Consider the following 16,891-nt stretch of genomic DNA (forward strand, 5'->3'; position numbering starts at 1 on the left):
GCGATAAGGAACTAGGGTTTTACATAACATATACTTCTCCATTTTTTTTTTTTTTTGGTACCTTACATCAGCTTCCCCCATTTTCTTACAGCCTTTTACCTAAAATTTTAATTTACGTGTTTAACATGTTAGGAAGGATTAACACTCATCCTCTGTTCACTTCTTGATTATGAGACCAAAAAATGACTCCTTTTTCCATTCTTTGTTTTCTCAGCAGGATAGGTAAGCTCTTAAAAATGCATTTATTTATTTATTTATTTATTTACACCAGAGATAGAAGGAGAGGGACATCCAGAGCATCACTCTGGTACATGTGATGCTGGGGATCAAACTCAAGACCTCATGTTCCAACACTTTAGTAATCATGTCACTTTCTTTATTGTGTGTGCTTAACCAGGTGCACCACCGCCTGGCCTCACCATGTCACTTTCTGATCCATAGATAGTTGCTTTCTGTGATTTTTCACCAGGCAGCTCTGGAGATTTCTATCTTATAGTACTACACAATGTATATCTTGTAAAAATAAACTTAGAACTTTTGCCAATATGTACTTTAAAAATTTAGGTTGTTCTGTCTCAGAGATGTGGTTTGGCCTCCTTTTTTTAATGTGGCCCATATATTAGGGAATCTGGTTAGTTAACAGATTATGATTTCCCTCTGATCATGTGAGAAAGTAGAAGAGCAACAAGGGGCTGGCAATTTATCTTGTCAGTGGTTAAACCTTGCAGTCATGGCCTACTTGTTAAGTATGTGATTGTCTGGGGCCAATCTAGTGGGGCCGTTTCTGACATCTTAACACAGTAAAAGATAATAGCTTGAGCAATGGGAGTAAATAATTAGGGTTCTAGGAGACTGAAGATAAAGATCTAATTGTGAGGCAGACTTTTTGTGGATCCTCATTTCTATGAGAAAGATAGTCTTATGGGAACCCAGTGAAAACCACATCCCATTAAATGAGGAACCAGTTTTGACTAGGTTTTCTTGTAAATTCCTTTCAAGCATATTATGAGGATTAATCCAGTGTGGTGTGCTTTAGGTAAATGGTGCTGAATGGGTACTCAGTGATGTTATTCTGTAGTCCTGACCATGATTTGAACCAGTTGCCTTGTTTTTTGTTTGCTTGTTGTTGTTGATCTTGTTTTTTCCCCCTGTATTTTAAATGACTGGACAGTAGAGTCCTTCTTGGTGTGAGAGTGAATTGATCAGTTAACTGTTCATGACTTTATTGTTACATCATAGCCAGACAGATGTTAATAGTTTTCTTCTTTCTCCTTTTTTATGAGGCCTGGATTGCAGTTTTTTTTTTTCTTCTTCAAAGAAAAACAAAGATGTTTTTGGATACCTACCTTCTTTAAGGATGGAAGGAAGATTAAAAAAAAATTAACCTACTCTTTTAATATCGTCTAAGGTGCTACTCTCTTCCTTTTTGCTCCTCCATGAGTCCTTATCACACAATATGGCCACAGCCTTTTCTAGAAAGGAATTTTCACTTTGAAAGCTTCAGAAGAAGTAAATAAACCTTTCATATTTTTTCTTTGACACTAAAGTCTTTACCTGTGGTTCCAGTTACCTTATGAGTTACATGTATTGTGTTCTCAATTCTGTTACCAAATGTGAACTGAGACAATAAATGTTCATGTTTCATAGGCTTTGCTACCCCAGATTTCTCAGACTGTTTTCAGCTGCTTCCAATTTAGGCACAGGTGCTTTAAGAGAGAACTTTGCATATACCTGATTTAAAAAAAAAATTTTTTTTTATCCTTTAATTGTGGAGGCCAAATCTGGAATCTGAATGTACTATTGTGCCACTTTCTTCTGGTCCCACAGTGAGACTGTTAGAAGACCTGGAGGGAAAAAGCCAAGACTTATCAGTTAATGCTAGAACTCAAAACTTGACTTCCAGGAGAGGCAGCTCCATTCCTTTCACCAGAGCGTCACTCTATTAGGCTGTTAACTGCTGCATTTTATTTATTTATTTATTTTTTGAAAGAGAGTGTGTGCAATTGGTTCATGTGCACAGACATTGTAATTTTTGAGATCTTTGCCAAATTATAGCTAATAAACTTTTTTGCACTTTCTGGTTACTATTTGGTCTATATCTACAAATAAGATGAGTGCTGTCATGTGAAAGAGTGTGGGATGGCTTGTGGTTTGCAGCCATAAGTTGCCATTCATCTCTGAGCTGTACCCCAGCAGAACCTGCATAGATATAGTGGTGTGCTGGAGCCAGCTCACACAGCAAAACTGACTGTTACATTTTTAGGGATTCTGCAAACCAATTGTTAAATTAGTGGTCTGGAATAGGCCATAATGGGCGGATTTACCTAAATTGCTGGCTTGTTAGAACGCTTATTGGTATCACAGTTCTTAGTCCTTGAGGAGAGTAAGCATTCAGCCACTTTTTGGGTGATACATGACAAGTTTCCCAAACCAAACATACAAATATGTAGGCCAAGTTAGTCCAGCCCAGATTGAAGGTATTCAACCTTGAGCTCTGAGAACATTTGTTAAAGTGATGACTTATGAGCAAAGTACAACTTAAAGTGAAGAATCCTGTGGCATTTACTTAGAATTTCCAAGTCACCAAGAGTTTTTTGGTGGAATAAATCTTTATCTGTATTCTGGAGGTGCTATTACCACACATACAGAAGAAATGGACATTTTTAGGTGGTGAGTTGGAAGATTGGGTATTTATATTTGGAAATGGGTTGGGTGATTGCTTGGCTATTTAAAAGAAAATACTGCTACATATGAAACAGAACAAAATGTTTTCTGTTAGTCTTGAGTTTATTGTGTTTTGCTTGCATGAGTCTGGTTTCTTAGCAATAGTTTGCTGGATGCTAGTCAAGACTTCACTCTCAAAGAATTTATATTCTAGAAAGGGGGACCCTGCCTTTGGGTATAGGATAGGATACTCTCCTCAGTAAACTAAGTTTATTAGCTTTCTTTAGAATCAAAATGTTAATTACTAATTTGAGTAGTGAGCCAGATGACTGAAACAAGAACCTTGATTTTGTGGTTCTTCTTTGTGTCTCTGAGGCCACTTCAGAAGCACGCATGTACTTGATTTGCTGAGTCTAATCTGCAGTGCTGGCAGAGGCCTCCTCAGGAACCTCTTCAGTTCAACTAGGGAACTGCACTATTGTGGGAGATCAGTATACTGCTTCTCCTGGGTCTACTCAGTGTGGGTAAGCAATTACTTTGTCTTTCTTAAGCAGTGATTTGAACTTTTCTCAGAAGAAAGCTATTTCTGAATGGTTTAATTAAAGGCAGTTTTTTTTTTGTTTTTTTTTTTGAATTGTGAGGTCAGTTGGCAGAACTCTCAGCTTCTGCATGAGGACTGCTACAAGGTCACTCAGTGGGCACAGCTTTCCTGCCAATAGAGCAGAGCAACTTGGGTTAAGATCCTCAGTCAAAAGAGGATTAGGATTTGCTCTTAGTAAAGGAATAGATGGTACTGATAATTTGTTTAGCTTTTAATTGCCTGTACTTTAGGCAAAACTTGTGAGCAGCCTTTGAACTCACAGCAGGAGTCATCTTCACTCTTTCTATTCTTCCAGCCCTAGACAGACCAGTGTTTTAATATTGAGAAGTCAAGAATTAAAACCTGCCAAGAAAGCTAGGTTTTGACTGTATTTGTCATACTCTGCATAGAACTGGTCTTAGGAAAGCCCATCTAACCTGATCTGAACAAAGGAGCAAAAGTAGTGACTTTATGGCTTTCTTCAAATAAAGACTGATATAAACTGTTGCAAGGAGCTATATAACCCACCAGTCTGCCTTAAATGGTGCGGAAAGTGGGGGGAATAAGGATGCATTTTTAGAGGTTTGTGCTTCAGAGTGGTTCCATGGACCCAGGCACTTAAAAATATTTGAGGGCCAAGAGTTATATGTAAATTGAACAATCTTAGCATTATAGGCAGAGTAGGCTGTAGAGTAAGGTCAGGCTGTGCAGTTGTCTGCTCAATTTGTCCTTATGAGGGGAAAATATTTCCACTGAGAAACAGCACCCCTTCCTTATTTTGTCTTATAATATTTAGCCACTTGTGCATTTTGTATGGTAATCTCATTGTTACAAGTCTCCTAAAATTTTTTTTCAGCCATATTGTGCCAAGGTTGACACTTACATACTACTAACTATAGGAAAGTTCATGCAGATATAAGCTTCCAGGAATGGTAGAATTATTTGCTATAAGCTACATGGTAAAAGAGGCATGAGCTCAGAGATGATAAACATTTGAGCAACATAGGAGATTGCGTACCACGCACATTTATCTCAAGAATATCTGAGGAGATAAATCAGTATCTGGCCAGAATTTGAAACTTACATAGATTCTATTATTAAGGTACATAAAGTATATCTAAATGTTATAGCTGGTTAAAAAATACTATATTTTTAATGAGAGAGAAAGAGAATTTTGTTGTTCACATATATAAATTTATATATGTATATATTTGGTAGATATTTCTCAATGTTTGCTTTCTATTGGCTTGTCAGAAAAGTCATGACATATTGCATAGAAAAATAAGTCATGACTTTTCTGGCAACCCTATAAGTAGGAAATTTAAACTCAGTATTCTGATAAAGGACTCTTCTAGGTGTTATTGAACTTTGTGACAAGTAGCTGCTGAACTGTCACCCTTTTCTGTTTTGACACTGGAGATGCAGTGCTAACACGACTCTTGGTCTCATGGAGCTTATAGTCTTATGGGGCTAGGGGAGCAAGGCTTTAATCAAATGAGTATAAACAGAGAATTAGGAATTGTTACAGATGCTGTAAAGGAAAGATAAATTTTACTATTCAAACAGTGGTTCTGGAATTTGACCTGGGATTAGTGGTGCAAGAGTGGTTTTCCTGAGGAAATGATGCTTAACTTGAGATCTGAAAGATGAACAGATGTTAGTTAACTAGAAGAGCTTTTAGCCAGGGGTAGCATATTAAGATTGTTGTGACAAATGAATTTCAGAGAAATGTTACTGCTTTGCTGCCTTTTATAGACACAGAGGAGCAGTGTGGTGCAGTGGGGGATAGATTTTGAGACAGTTTCTGGGTTTGGGTCCTTGCTTTGCCACTTGCTGTATGTTCATAGGCAAGTCACTTTCTCCATATGTGCCTTAATTTCTTTACCTGTAAAATGTTATGTTTATTGTGAGGATTATATATGTGAAAAATTATGACAGTATTGATATAATATCAAAAACCTCTGGATTATTGTCCATCTACCAGTTTTCAACATGGTGATATATTAATGAAGGGAGAAATAGCCAATTAGTAAATGTTTGTGATGAGGCTCAAGGAGATTGGATGATTTTCTAAAGATGTTTAAATTAATGGAAAGTCTGACCTGGAAAGAGAATTTTAAAAATTAATGTATATTTTTCTTATTAAATCACTGTCTTGCTATTCATTCACAGAATTCTAATGGAGCATTTAAGTCATCAGGACTCAAAATGGGTATTCATTTGATTGCTTATACATTTCTTAGAATTTGAGTATGATTTGGATGTGTGTCTATGTGACTTGAGTTTGGTGACTAGATTCGGAATCTTTTGGTGGGGAGGTGGTGCTTCTAGTTTCCTATGGATAGAGAAGATCAATGACAGGATATCTAAGTTGATTTCAATTTTCTGGTCAGATTGGCACCTATGAACATATTTTCAGATATACTGTGTACTTTATGAGTGCAGTAGTGCAGACAGATGTAGAATACCCATATAACACCACGTACAATGGTCCTGTCCTTGAGAATGTAGAGTTAGTAAGGTTTCATGTAAGACATGTGAATAAATTACTGCTAGGGGAAATGTATGAGAGCCACTGGCTGAGCAGAGGAGGGAGCACAACCAACCCCGTGGAGAAGAATTCATCTAGAACACAAGAGGGGTCTCATGTCCCCGACAGGATAAATTAAAGCTCTGATATCCTGTAAGTGAAGTCCTTCATGGTCCTCATTCTTTTATGTATGGGGTCAGGTGGGCATCATAGAACAGAAACAGTATTATGACAATATATAGAGAGATCTGTTTTTTTATTATTATCTTTATTTATTTATTGAATAGAAGCAGCCAGGAATTGAGAGTAATGGGGGGATAGAGAGGAAGAGACAGAGAGACACCTGTAGTCCTGCTTTACCACTCATGAAGCTTTCCCCCTACAGGTGGGGACTGGTGGCTTAAACCTGGGTCCTTGCGCATTGTAACACATGTGCTCAACCAGGTGTGCCACCACCTGGCCTCCAAGATCTGTATTTTTATGACACATTAATGGGAAATTTAATATGATTCTTGGTATATCTGACTCACTGTAATTATTATATATATTGTTATAATGGAATTAAAAAATATTGAAGAAGTTTCCAGTTTAGTCTGACTCATCAATTAGCATTCTTATAATGTTAGATTATCAGAACCCAAAAATCTCTTCTAAAGCCACAAACTCTTATCTGACTTTTAGGTTGTAGATAATAGGATTTTGTGCAGTTATGGTTTCTATTTTTCAAAACACTGCTATCTGCATGATCATATTTGATCCTTGCCTTATTATCCCCATGTTATAGGCAAGGAAACTGAAGTCCAGCAAACTGACTTTTCTGCATAAGAGATACATAGGGTAGGACCTCTTTGAGCAGATTGGTCCTGATTTCCCAGATGGAGGATTGTGTTGATTAGAATACAGGTAAGCGGGAGTCAGGCGGTAGCTCAGCGGGTTAAGCGGACGTGGTGTGAAGTTCAGGGACTGGCGTAAGGATCCTGGTTCAAGCCCCCAGCTCCCCAACTGCAGGGGAGTCGCTCCACAGGCGGTGAAACAGGTCTATAGGTATCTATCTTTCTCTCGCTCTCTCTGTCTTCGCCTCCTTTCTCCATTTCTCTCTGTCCTATCCAGCAATGACAACACTAACAACAACAACAATAATAACTACAACAACAGTAAAAACAAGGGCAACAGAAGGGAAAATAAATAAAAATTTAAAAACTAAAAAAAAAAAGAATACAGGTAAGGAATCTTCTAGGAAGTCTTTTGAAAATTTTTATTTGATGGCTAGAAATTGAGGGGGCTAGGAGAGATAGAGGGGGAGAGAGGCACCTGAGCACTTGCTTCACTGCTGGTGAAACATATCCCCTGCAGGTGGGAAGTAGGGGCTCAACCTTGGGTCCTTGCCCATGGTAACATGTGTGCTCAACTGAGTGTATCACCATCCAGCCCCTGGTAATCATTTGTTTAGTAGATTAAAATGGCTTCCATATATGCTGGACTTACCCACCAGAGCCCAGTAGGATACTGTGATGTTAATTTTCTAAATTGAGACACCCCCCCAGACAATTTTCCAGGTAGAGTTCCTGTGACAATATATTAGTAAAATAGGGAATAATGGCTAAGTGATACTGGGAGTATGTGAGAACTCAAGGTTGAATGACTTCTATCTCCTTGGAGACAGGGTTCTTCTATTTCATTAAGAAATAGTGAAATATTGTGTAGAACAGTAAACCCTTTCCCAACAGCTGGTAGATATAGTGAAATTAATACCACAGAGAAAATAGAGACATTTGAAAAATACTTTAATATGAGCTGGGATATTGTGCAGTGGATAAAACATTGAACTCTCTAGCGGGTCAGGTGGTAGTGTAGCGGGTTAAGTGCACATGGCACAAAGCACAAGGACCTGGTTCAAGCCTCTGGCTCCCCACTTGCAGCGGGGTCACTTCACAAGTGGTGAAGCAGGTCTGCAGGTGTCTATTTTTCTCTCCCCCTCTGTCTTCCCCCCTCTTCATTTCTCTCTGTCCTATCCAACAACAATAACAACAATAATAATAACCGCAACAACGATAAAAGAACAAGGGCAACAAAAGGGAAAAAATGAGCTGTCAGGAGCAGTGGGTTCATGGTGCAGACACCGAGCCCCAGTGATAACTCAGGAGGCAAAAACAAACAAACAAACAAAAAACCCCCCCAAAAAAACCATTGAACTCTCAAGCATGAGATCCTGAGTTCCTGGAATCATATGTGCTAGAGTACATTCTTTTTTTTTTTAATTTAATTTTTTATTTATAAAAAGGAACATTGGGGGTTGAGCGATAGCGCAGCAGGCTAAGTGCATGTGGCGCAAAGTACAAGGACCGGTGTAAGGATCCCGGTTTGAGCCCCCTCACCTGCAGGGCAGTCGCTTCACAGGCAGTGAAGCAGGTCTGCAGGTGTCTGTCTTTCTCTTCCCCTCTCTGTTTTCCTCTCCTCTCTCCATTTCTCTCTGTCCGATCCAATAATGAACGACATCAACAATAACAATAATAACCACAACAAGGCTACAACAACAAGGGCAACAAAAGGGGGGAAAATGGCTTCCAGGAGCAGTGGATTCATGGTGCAGGCACTGAGCCCCAGCAATAACCCTGGAGGCAAATAAATAAATAAATAAATAAATAAAAACATTGACTAAACCATAGGACAAGAGGGGTACAATTTCACACAATTCCCACCACCAGAACTCTGTATCCCATCCCCTCCCCTGATAGCTTTCCTAGTCTTCTTTAACCCTCTGGTAGTATGGACCCAAGGTCATTGTGGGATGCAGAAGGTGGAAGGTCTGGCTTCTGTAATTGCTTCCCTGCTGAACATGGGCATTGACAGGTTGATCCATACTCCCAGCCTGTCTTTCTCTTTTCCTTGTGGGGAGGGGCTTTGAGGAGGCGGAGCTCCAGGACACATTGATGGGGTTGTCTGTCCAGGGAAGTCTGGCCAGCATCATGCTAGCATCTGGAACCTGGTGGTTGAAAATAGAGTTAACATAGAAAGCCAAAAAAATTGTTGACCAATCATGGACCTAAAGGCTGGAATAGTGCAGGTGAAGAGTTTGGGGGTTGGCCTCCATTTTATAAATAGCTAGTGGGCATATTTTAGTTAAATTCCAAAGGGCCTGTGGCTATACTAGTGTTTTTCTTTTTCTTTTTTTTTTTCCTGAGCCTGAAATCTGATGTGCAGGTGGATCCTAATTATTTTCTGGGGAGGTGATGTCATGGCTGGCAGAAGGACCAGAAAGCTGGATCAGGGCAGAGAGTAGCTCCCAAATATGGGAAAGGTATTGTTGACTATAAACCCCATCAATTTGATGTGATCTTGGGCCCATACTCAGCTTAGGAGCCTATGTGACCTCTGCAACCCTGTAGGTCTGAGCTCACATTCTGTGGTCATAAGTAGGAGCGTTCTAAACTGCCCCAATATCAGGACCCATTTTCCTCAGGTGTAGCATAGAGTATATTGTCCAGCTTCCCTTCAGAGGATGGAACATTCTCTACCATTGTTGATCCAAGTTGAGGGCAAGGTCCTAGGGGCCCACAAAGGGGTCTATTTTGTTGTTCCTGATAGGAATGACCGATAACAATGGAGAGAGGGATTTATTCAAGGTCTAGGCCCATCATGTCTGTTTGGGAATCTCAGGACTCCCCGAATAGGGCCCCAGCTGATGGGGTTACACTCTTCCCCCTCCCCTCATTTCTCCATCAAATTAATTAATTAAAAAGAATAATAGCTTTGTCCATGCACAGCCCAATTCTTATTCTACTCTACTTGTATATTTTCTTGTGTGCATGTTCTATGTATCATTCATATTTAAATGTGAATTTATTTAAAGAGATAGGTAATTTTTTTATTTAATATTCTGTAATCCCCTGATTTTTTTAAAAAAAATTATTTACAAAATGGAAACACTGACAAGACCATAGTATAAGAGGGCTACAGTTCCACACAGTTCCCACCACCGGAACTCCATATCCCATTCCCTCCCCTGATAGCTTTCCTATTCTTTAACCCTCTGGGAATGTGGACCTAGGGTCATTGTGGGATGCAGAAGGTGGAAGGTCTGGCTTCTGTAATTGCTTCCTCGCTGAACATGGGCATTGACAGGTCAGTCCATACTCCCAGCCTGTCTCTTTCTTTCCCCAGTGGGGTAATTCCCCTGATTTTTTATAAGATTAATTTGTTTCTTCTAGTTAGATACAGAGAAAGAGAGGGGGGTGGAGAGAGGGAACACCACTTAGCACTGTCTTATATTGGTGTTGGAGACTAATTAAACCTGGGACTCTGGGACAGCAGGCATGCAAGTCTGGTGTGCTACTACTGTATAGCTCTCTGTCCCTCTACCTCCATTTTTACTGAGAAGTAATTGATATTACTGTATAAGTTTCAGGTATGCAACATGATGGTTTGATTTACATACATTGTGAAATGATGTTCTGAATAGTTTGTAATTTTTTTGTTAATATGAAATTGCAGGTTGTAGTGTCTAGTTTGATCATCACAAAAGTATCCTGCAAATTATTTGCCTTTTTTCCTCTTGAAAAGCAATTTTCATTTGGTCTTCTTCTATAGCCTGAAGCAGTCCCCAAAAGAGATGTTCCAAACACCCCCTTTGCTTTGTTCTGTCATAGCACTTAACTTGCATTTGGCATTTTCTCCTCCTCCTCCTTTCATCTACCTGCTTCATGTAAACTGCATGTGAGTGGGACCTTTCTTGTTCAGCACTGTATCTCGGTACCACAGAGACTGGCCTGTGGAAGTAACCTCTTAATTGTCTGTTAAATGAATGAACTTCCTTGAGATATCTTTCTGATTTTTTTCCCTTTATCTTAAGATTGAAGTACTGAGAGAAGCATGTTTTGCCCACTGAAACTCATTCTGATGCCAGTGTTACTGGGTAAGTAGAAACCAAGAGATCAAGAGAGGGGTGTTGATTTCTTTTAAGTTTCATCCATTTTTTTTGAAGCCGGTTTTTAATATTTTCATTTTTCTTTGGTTTGTTGAAAATGAAAACCTTGAACTTCATAGTTTTGCTAAAGCAACTGTTTTTGAAGCCACGTAGTAGACTCGTTCTTGGAGAGCATGATCTTCCTCTGTTTCTGTTATAAACAAAATGTCTTTGGTCCTTATGGGTATTCTAGGATCTTCTTTTGTCACAGAAAGAAAATTTCATTCTGGTGCTCCTGTACCTTAAATTCTATTTTTAAAACCACAGTTACTCTCAGGGCAGGAAATGAAATGAGAATCTCAGAATCCTTGAATTGTTTTTTAAAAATATATTATTTATTTATTTACTTATGAGAGGAATAGGAAGGGGGGAGAGAGAGAGAGAAAAGAGGAGAAGAGAGGAGAGGAGAGGAGAGGAGAGGAGAGGAGAGGAGAGGAGAGGAGAGGAACCAGACACCACTCTGGTACATATGCTATGCTACTGGGGATCAAACTCAGGACTTCATGCTTGAGATTCCAATGCTTCATCTACTGCGCCTGCTCCCGTACTACAGAATCCCTTAATTGTTTGGTGCCTTACACCAGTGTTTTTGCAATTCCTTCAATACACTGAGCTTTTTTCCCTTTTTATTATTGGGTAGTTTCTTTTTCCTGGAATCATCCTCCTCTTCTTCTCCTCCTCCTCCTCCTTCTCTTTATTGGGGGATTAATGGTTTACAATCAACAGTATATTTTCTGACTTCTTAGATCAGACTGGAGTCTCCTGTTCAAGACTTACTTAAGTGCCCACAACTGCTATTTATTACTCAGCTTCATCTTTTTCTTTTGGGTCCCCTCTTGTATTTCTCTGTCTCATGGATCGAGCTTTGTAGGAATAAAAATTAAATGCTTTGCTCTCATAGCCTTTTATTTTTCTTTTCATTATTAATTTTTGAACTGTGGAAAGTAGCCTAAACACTGAGTCAGCAAAGAACACAAAGAGTTGCTTTTATTCTAATTCCAAACAACATAGCATATGCAAACATGCACACATGCACATTCACACACACACACACACACACTCACTCACACACTTTTCCTCTCTCTCTCATGGGTACACACATTTGAAAGTCATATGTAGTTGAGATCCCCCCCGCCATGAAAGCACGTTTTAATGACCTCTAGTATCTAGATGTATCCCTAGAGGCCTATAAAAGAGCCTATATGATTTTACCATTTTATCCAAGAAAAAATAATAATCCAACCTCTGGATGTAGTGAATTAGTGGCATCATGGGTTCTGGACTTTATGGAGAAGTTTTTGCAGAATGTCTCATTTTTTAAAACCATTTTTCTTCCTACAAATATTATATTCTGGATATGTTTCTCTTTGCTTTGGTTTCTGCTTTTTCTTTCCTGTAAGCTGTCCTACATGCATTAAGTTAAATTAGCTTCTTGTATCTTATAACAATACAGAAAGTCACTTAGTTCTTCCCTACAAGAAAATTCCAAATTATTTTTTGGAGCTAATTTTGATTTCTTGAAAACAGTTCCTTCCAAAGGTTTAAAGTTCATGTTGTCTATGTTGCCTCCCCACTGTGTGTGCCTGCTGTTGGGCAGGAAGTTAATGCTTTTCTCTCAGAGCAACAGCTTAGATGAAAAGACGGGCACATTTTCTTTTTCTTTTTCTTTTTTTTAAAGATTATTTATTTATTTATTAATGAGAAACATAGGAGAGAGAAAGAGCCAGACATCACTCTGGTACACGTGTTGCTGGGGATTGAACTTAGGACCCCATGCTTGAGAGTTTGGTGCTTTATCCACTGCGCCACCTCCGGACCACAAGACCAGCACATTTTCTGTTAATTCCCATATGCCTTCACTTGGCTGTCCTTTGATGTGATCTGACAAGCCTCTAAATACATCTTTCTTGTTGTCTTTTGGCACAGAGCATATCTTGTGTAAACAGAACTATCCACATAGTAATTTTCTCTTTAAGTGAAAGGAGAAATTGACTTACTATGTACAGATGATGGAATGGTACCATGTGTGCAATCAACCAGAAACCGAAAAGGCAGGGTTGATGGCAAAGCTGAAGGGAGAGAGGCTGGAACTAGAAGAAAGCAGCCACAGGAGGGAAAGCTGTGCTCTGTACTGGCCTAATTATAAGGTTCTGTACCATAGCCATAACCAGCTACTGAATTCAGAGCTAAAGCTATTATGAAGGAATTTAAAAAGGAAGTAGATGAAGAAATACCTGTGAATTGACTTTTTGAATAAGAAACTGCTGGGAAAGAGCAAGAAATAATCTCATTTATTATTTGTGGGAGTCCAAATTTATGGCCTGAAAAGAATGGTTTTTAAATTTTTTAAATCTTTATTTATTGAATAGAGACAGCCAGAAATTGAGAGGAAGGGGAGATAGAGAGGGAGAGAGACAGAGAGATACCTGCAGTCCTGCTTCACCCCTCGTGAAGCTTTCCCCCTGTAGGTGGGGACTGGGTGCTTGAACCTGGGTCCTTGTGCACTGTAACATGCACTCAGTCAGGTGCGCCACCACCCAGCCCCATGAAAAGAATGATTTTAAGGTTTCTCGTTTTTCTTTAGAAAGGTGTTGGGGCCTGGGGTTAAGTCTGGAAAAGTGGAAGGGAGTAGCTAGGAGGAAGGAACCAATTAGCATTTATGCAGTGCAGAGATAGCAGAACCCACCGAACTGAGCCATGTGGGTAACTTGAGAGTATTTCTCTTTACCCCTGGGACAGCCATGCTAGCTCAAATGAGGTTCTCTGAATACTTTGCCTATGTTGGGTCATCTGGGAAGAGAAGGTCTATAGTCCTAGATGACTAATGTTAATTTTTGCTGTTGAGAGTATTTGTCTACATGTTATTTCCTCTTGCATTTGACTTCTACAGATTGTTCTTTGGGCCTGAATGACTTGATTGTCTCCTCTCGTGAGTTAACAGTTCATGCGGGTGATTCAGCCTTGATGGGATGTGTTTTCCAGAGTACAGAAGAGAAACATGTGATCAAAGTTGACTGGATGGTCTCATCAGGAGAACACATCAAGGTAATGGGGAAACACTGTATAGTAGAAACCCCTGGCTAGTAGTGTCAGGGCAGTATAGGAAGAGGGGAAGTCAGCTCATCAGGGCACCAAGAGGTAGTGTTGCAAGAGCTTGGGCTCTGCTGTTTGTTAGAACTGGGCCTCCTGCTAGTTTGTTTTCTTTGTTATGAGCCAGTCAGATTTCTCAACCTCCTGATTTCAGTTTCCCTATAGATGACTGTGCTAATATGAATCCTTCACTTTTAGGTAATTGGAAATGAATGGGAGACATGCAGACAAGCATAGACAGGTGGGGGGGGGGGAGAGAGCAGAGAGCACATTGCTCTAGATAGCCTCTTACAAAATATGTTTCAAGCTATCAGGGGAGGGGATGGGATACAGAGTTCTGGTGGTGGGAACTGTGTGGCATTGTACCCCTCTTATCCTGTGTTTTTTGTCAGTGTTTCCTTTTTATAAATAAAATTTAAAAATATAGGTTTCAGGGGCTGGGTGGTGGTGTACTGATTGAGCACATGTATTACAGTGCGTGAGGACTCAAGCCCCTGGTCCCCACCTGCAGCAGGAGAACTTCATAAGTGGTGAAGCAGTGCTGCAGGTCTCTCTCTCTCTCTTTTTCTTTCTCTCCTTCCTTTCAACTTTTGGCTGTCTCTATCCAATAAATAAGTAAAGACAATAAAATATTTTTAAAATGTGTTGTCACAGTAACAAGGGACAGATTCTTCCAGCATTCTGGTTTCCACTTATGTCCTGGGGAATTATCTCTCCTTCACAGCTGCTTGACGTGTTGGGATAGCAGATGAATTATGACTGAGTGAAGTTTGTTTTCAGTACAGTGCTACTAGCAATAAGACACCAACATTTGCAAATGTACTTCAGAGCACATCATCTTTATAACACTATTCTCTCAGAAGTTTATTACATGTTATAATTTCTAGAGGGATGTGCCCATGGCATAAGTAGAAATAAGAATACTCTAGGATTCCCCCCTGAACCTGGAAATCATTCCTTGTTGATGATGCTACCTGACTTAGGAATGTTGTTATTTTTGGAGCCAAGACAGAAAACAGTGACAGCAGGAGATGGCTTGCAGAAATAATGAGTTGAATCCCCAGAGCAATCTTCAAAGTAATCAGGTGTTACACTGTACCTAAGAGAGTAAGAAACAAAGGTGCACAGCCTATATTTTTCTTGTTGTCTTTATAAAAGATAAGCCACAGACACACCTGGGTAAGTGCATACATTACCATGCACAATGAGCTGGGTTGGAGCTCCCACTCCCCACTTGCAGGGGGATGTTTCATGAATGGTAAAGTAGGTACTGCAGGTGTCTCTCTGTCTCTCTTCCTATCTCCCCCCTCCTTCTCAATTTCTCTCTGTCCTATAAAATAATGGTGAAAAAAAAAAGGAAAAATGATTTCTGGGAATGGTGGATTCATGGTACAGGCACCGAGCCCCCAGTGATAAATCTGGTGGCAATAAACAAACAAATATAAAACCATGATCCCTGCACAGTCACAGTATTGTATAATTGTAATTATTATAATTACTTGGAACTTTATAATTTGTTAAAACTAAGTGTGTACCAAGTTCTTATTTAATAATTCATTATTTAAAATTTTTATTTATTATTATTTTTTTAAGCCAGAGCACTGTTCAGTTCTGGCTTATGGTGTTGCGGGGGATTGAACCTTTTTTTTTTTTTATTTTTATGGAGATGGATACTAGAGCATTGCTCTTTGTAGAACTCTAACTTATGGTGATATAGGAGATTGAATCTGGAAATTCTGCCTCAGGCATGAAAGTCTGGTGTGCGAGCATTGCATATCTCTTTGGCCAACCAAGTACTTTAAAAAGAAGAGACCCATCATTCATTTGTTCCTTTGTTCATTTGTCTGTCCTTCTGTCTGTCTGTATGCCTGTCTATGCCTGGCTGGCTGGCTGGCTGGCTGGCTGTAAAGTTTCATTCTCTTATGAGAGAATCAAGCATTGCTCTGGCATATATGGCACAAGGGATTGAACTCAAGACCCCACACTTGAAGATACTGTGCTCTAGCACTGAGATGCCACATTGACTGCATGTTTTAAAATTTAAACACTTCTAGGGTTAGGAAGAAAGAGAACTCACCAGGCAAGATATATACATTGGCATGCATGCCTCAGGTTCTCTACTTAGCATCATGCTGGACTACTACAGTACCAGGGGAAGAAACTTTGGTACTGAGCTATGTATTCCTCTCTTTCTGTCTGAATAAGTTGACCTTGAATGGTGAAATTGGGTATATATATGAGGTTCTGGACACATACACACATACACATTTTTCTGTGTGGTAATATAGAAAGGTTTGCTTTTAATTTTATTTACAGAGAGAATGAGAGAGAGATGGGGGAGAGAGAGAGATCGAGAGATCATAGATATAGCTCTGCTTCTGGCATTTGCACTACAGAGGACTGAACCTTCCACCGCTGGCACCAAGTATTTATTTATTTATTTATTTATTTTTAATTTTTTATTTAAGAAAGGATTAATGAACAAAACCATAAGGTAGGAGGGGTACAACTCCACACAATTCCCATCACCCAATCTCCATAACCCATCCCCTCCCATGATAGCTTTCCCATTCTCTAGCCCTCTGGGAGCATGGACCCAGGGTCATTGAGGGCTGCAGAAGGTAGAAGGTCTGGCTTCTGTAATTGCTTCCCCGCTGAACATGGGCGTTGACTGGTCGGTCCATACTCCCAGTCTGCCTCTCTCTTTCCCTAGTTAGGTGTGTCTCTGGGGAAGCTGAGCTCCAGGACACATTGGTGGGGTCTTCAATCCAGGGAAGTCTGGCCAGCATCCTGGTGGCATCTGGAACCTGGTGATTGAAAAGAGAGTTAACATACGAAGCCAAACAATTTGTTGAACAATCATGGATCCCAAGCTTGGAATAGTGGAGAGGAAGTGTTAGGGAGGTACTCACTGCAAACTCTAGTGTACTTCTGCTTTCAGGTATATATTTTGCAGTAGTTTATGGATACGTGTGCACATAAGCTCTCTCTCACAGAAACTGGTGTATATCTAGGTTATGGGACTTTGTTAGAAAGTGAACCACCTGAGATGAAATTAGAGTGT

General features: G+C 39.8%; 1 protein-coding gene across 4 annotated transcripts in view; it reads left to right on the forward strand.

Moving 5' to 3' along the window:
• JAML (junction adhesion molecule like) overlaps nucleotides 1–16,891 on the forward strand; it is a 46,933-nt gene that overhangs the window by 870 nt on the left and 29,172 nt on the right. Inside the window, exons 1-4 of one of the 4 annotated variants that reach the window (XM_060179985.1) lie at nucleotides 3,040–3,188; nucleotides 6,559–6,677; nucleotides 10,624–10,686; nucleotides 13,628–13,782. In XM_060179985.1, coding sequence (XP_060035968.1) covers nucleotides 10,644–10,686; nucleotides 13,628–13,782 — 198 coding nt within the window. In that variant the 5' untranslated portion in view covers nucleotides 3,040–3,188; nucleotides 6,559–6,677; nucleotides 10,624–10,643. Of the gene's footprint in view, nucleotides 1–3,039; nucleotides 3,189–6,558; nucleotides 6,678–10,623; nucleotides 10,687–13,627; nucleotides 13,783–16,891 lie in introns of those variants that run through there. The other 3 variants (XM_060179983.1, XM_060179984.1, XM_060179986.1) reach the window with 3 other exon arrangements.

This window comes from Erinaceus europaeus, chromosome 20, assembly GCF_950295315.1.
Source record: "Erinaceus europaeus chromosome 20, mEriEur2.1, whole genome shotgun sequence".
NCBI lineage: Eukaryota > Metazoa > Chordata > Mammalia > Eulipotyphla > Erinaceidae > Erinaceus > Erinaceus europaeus.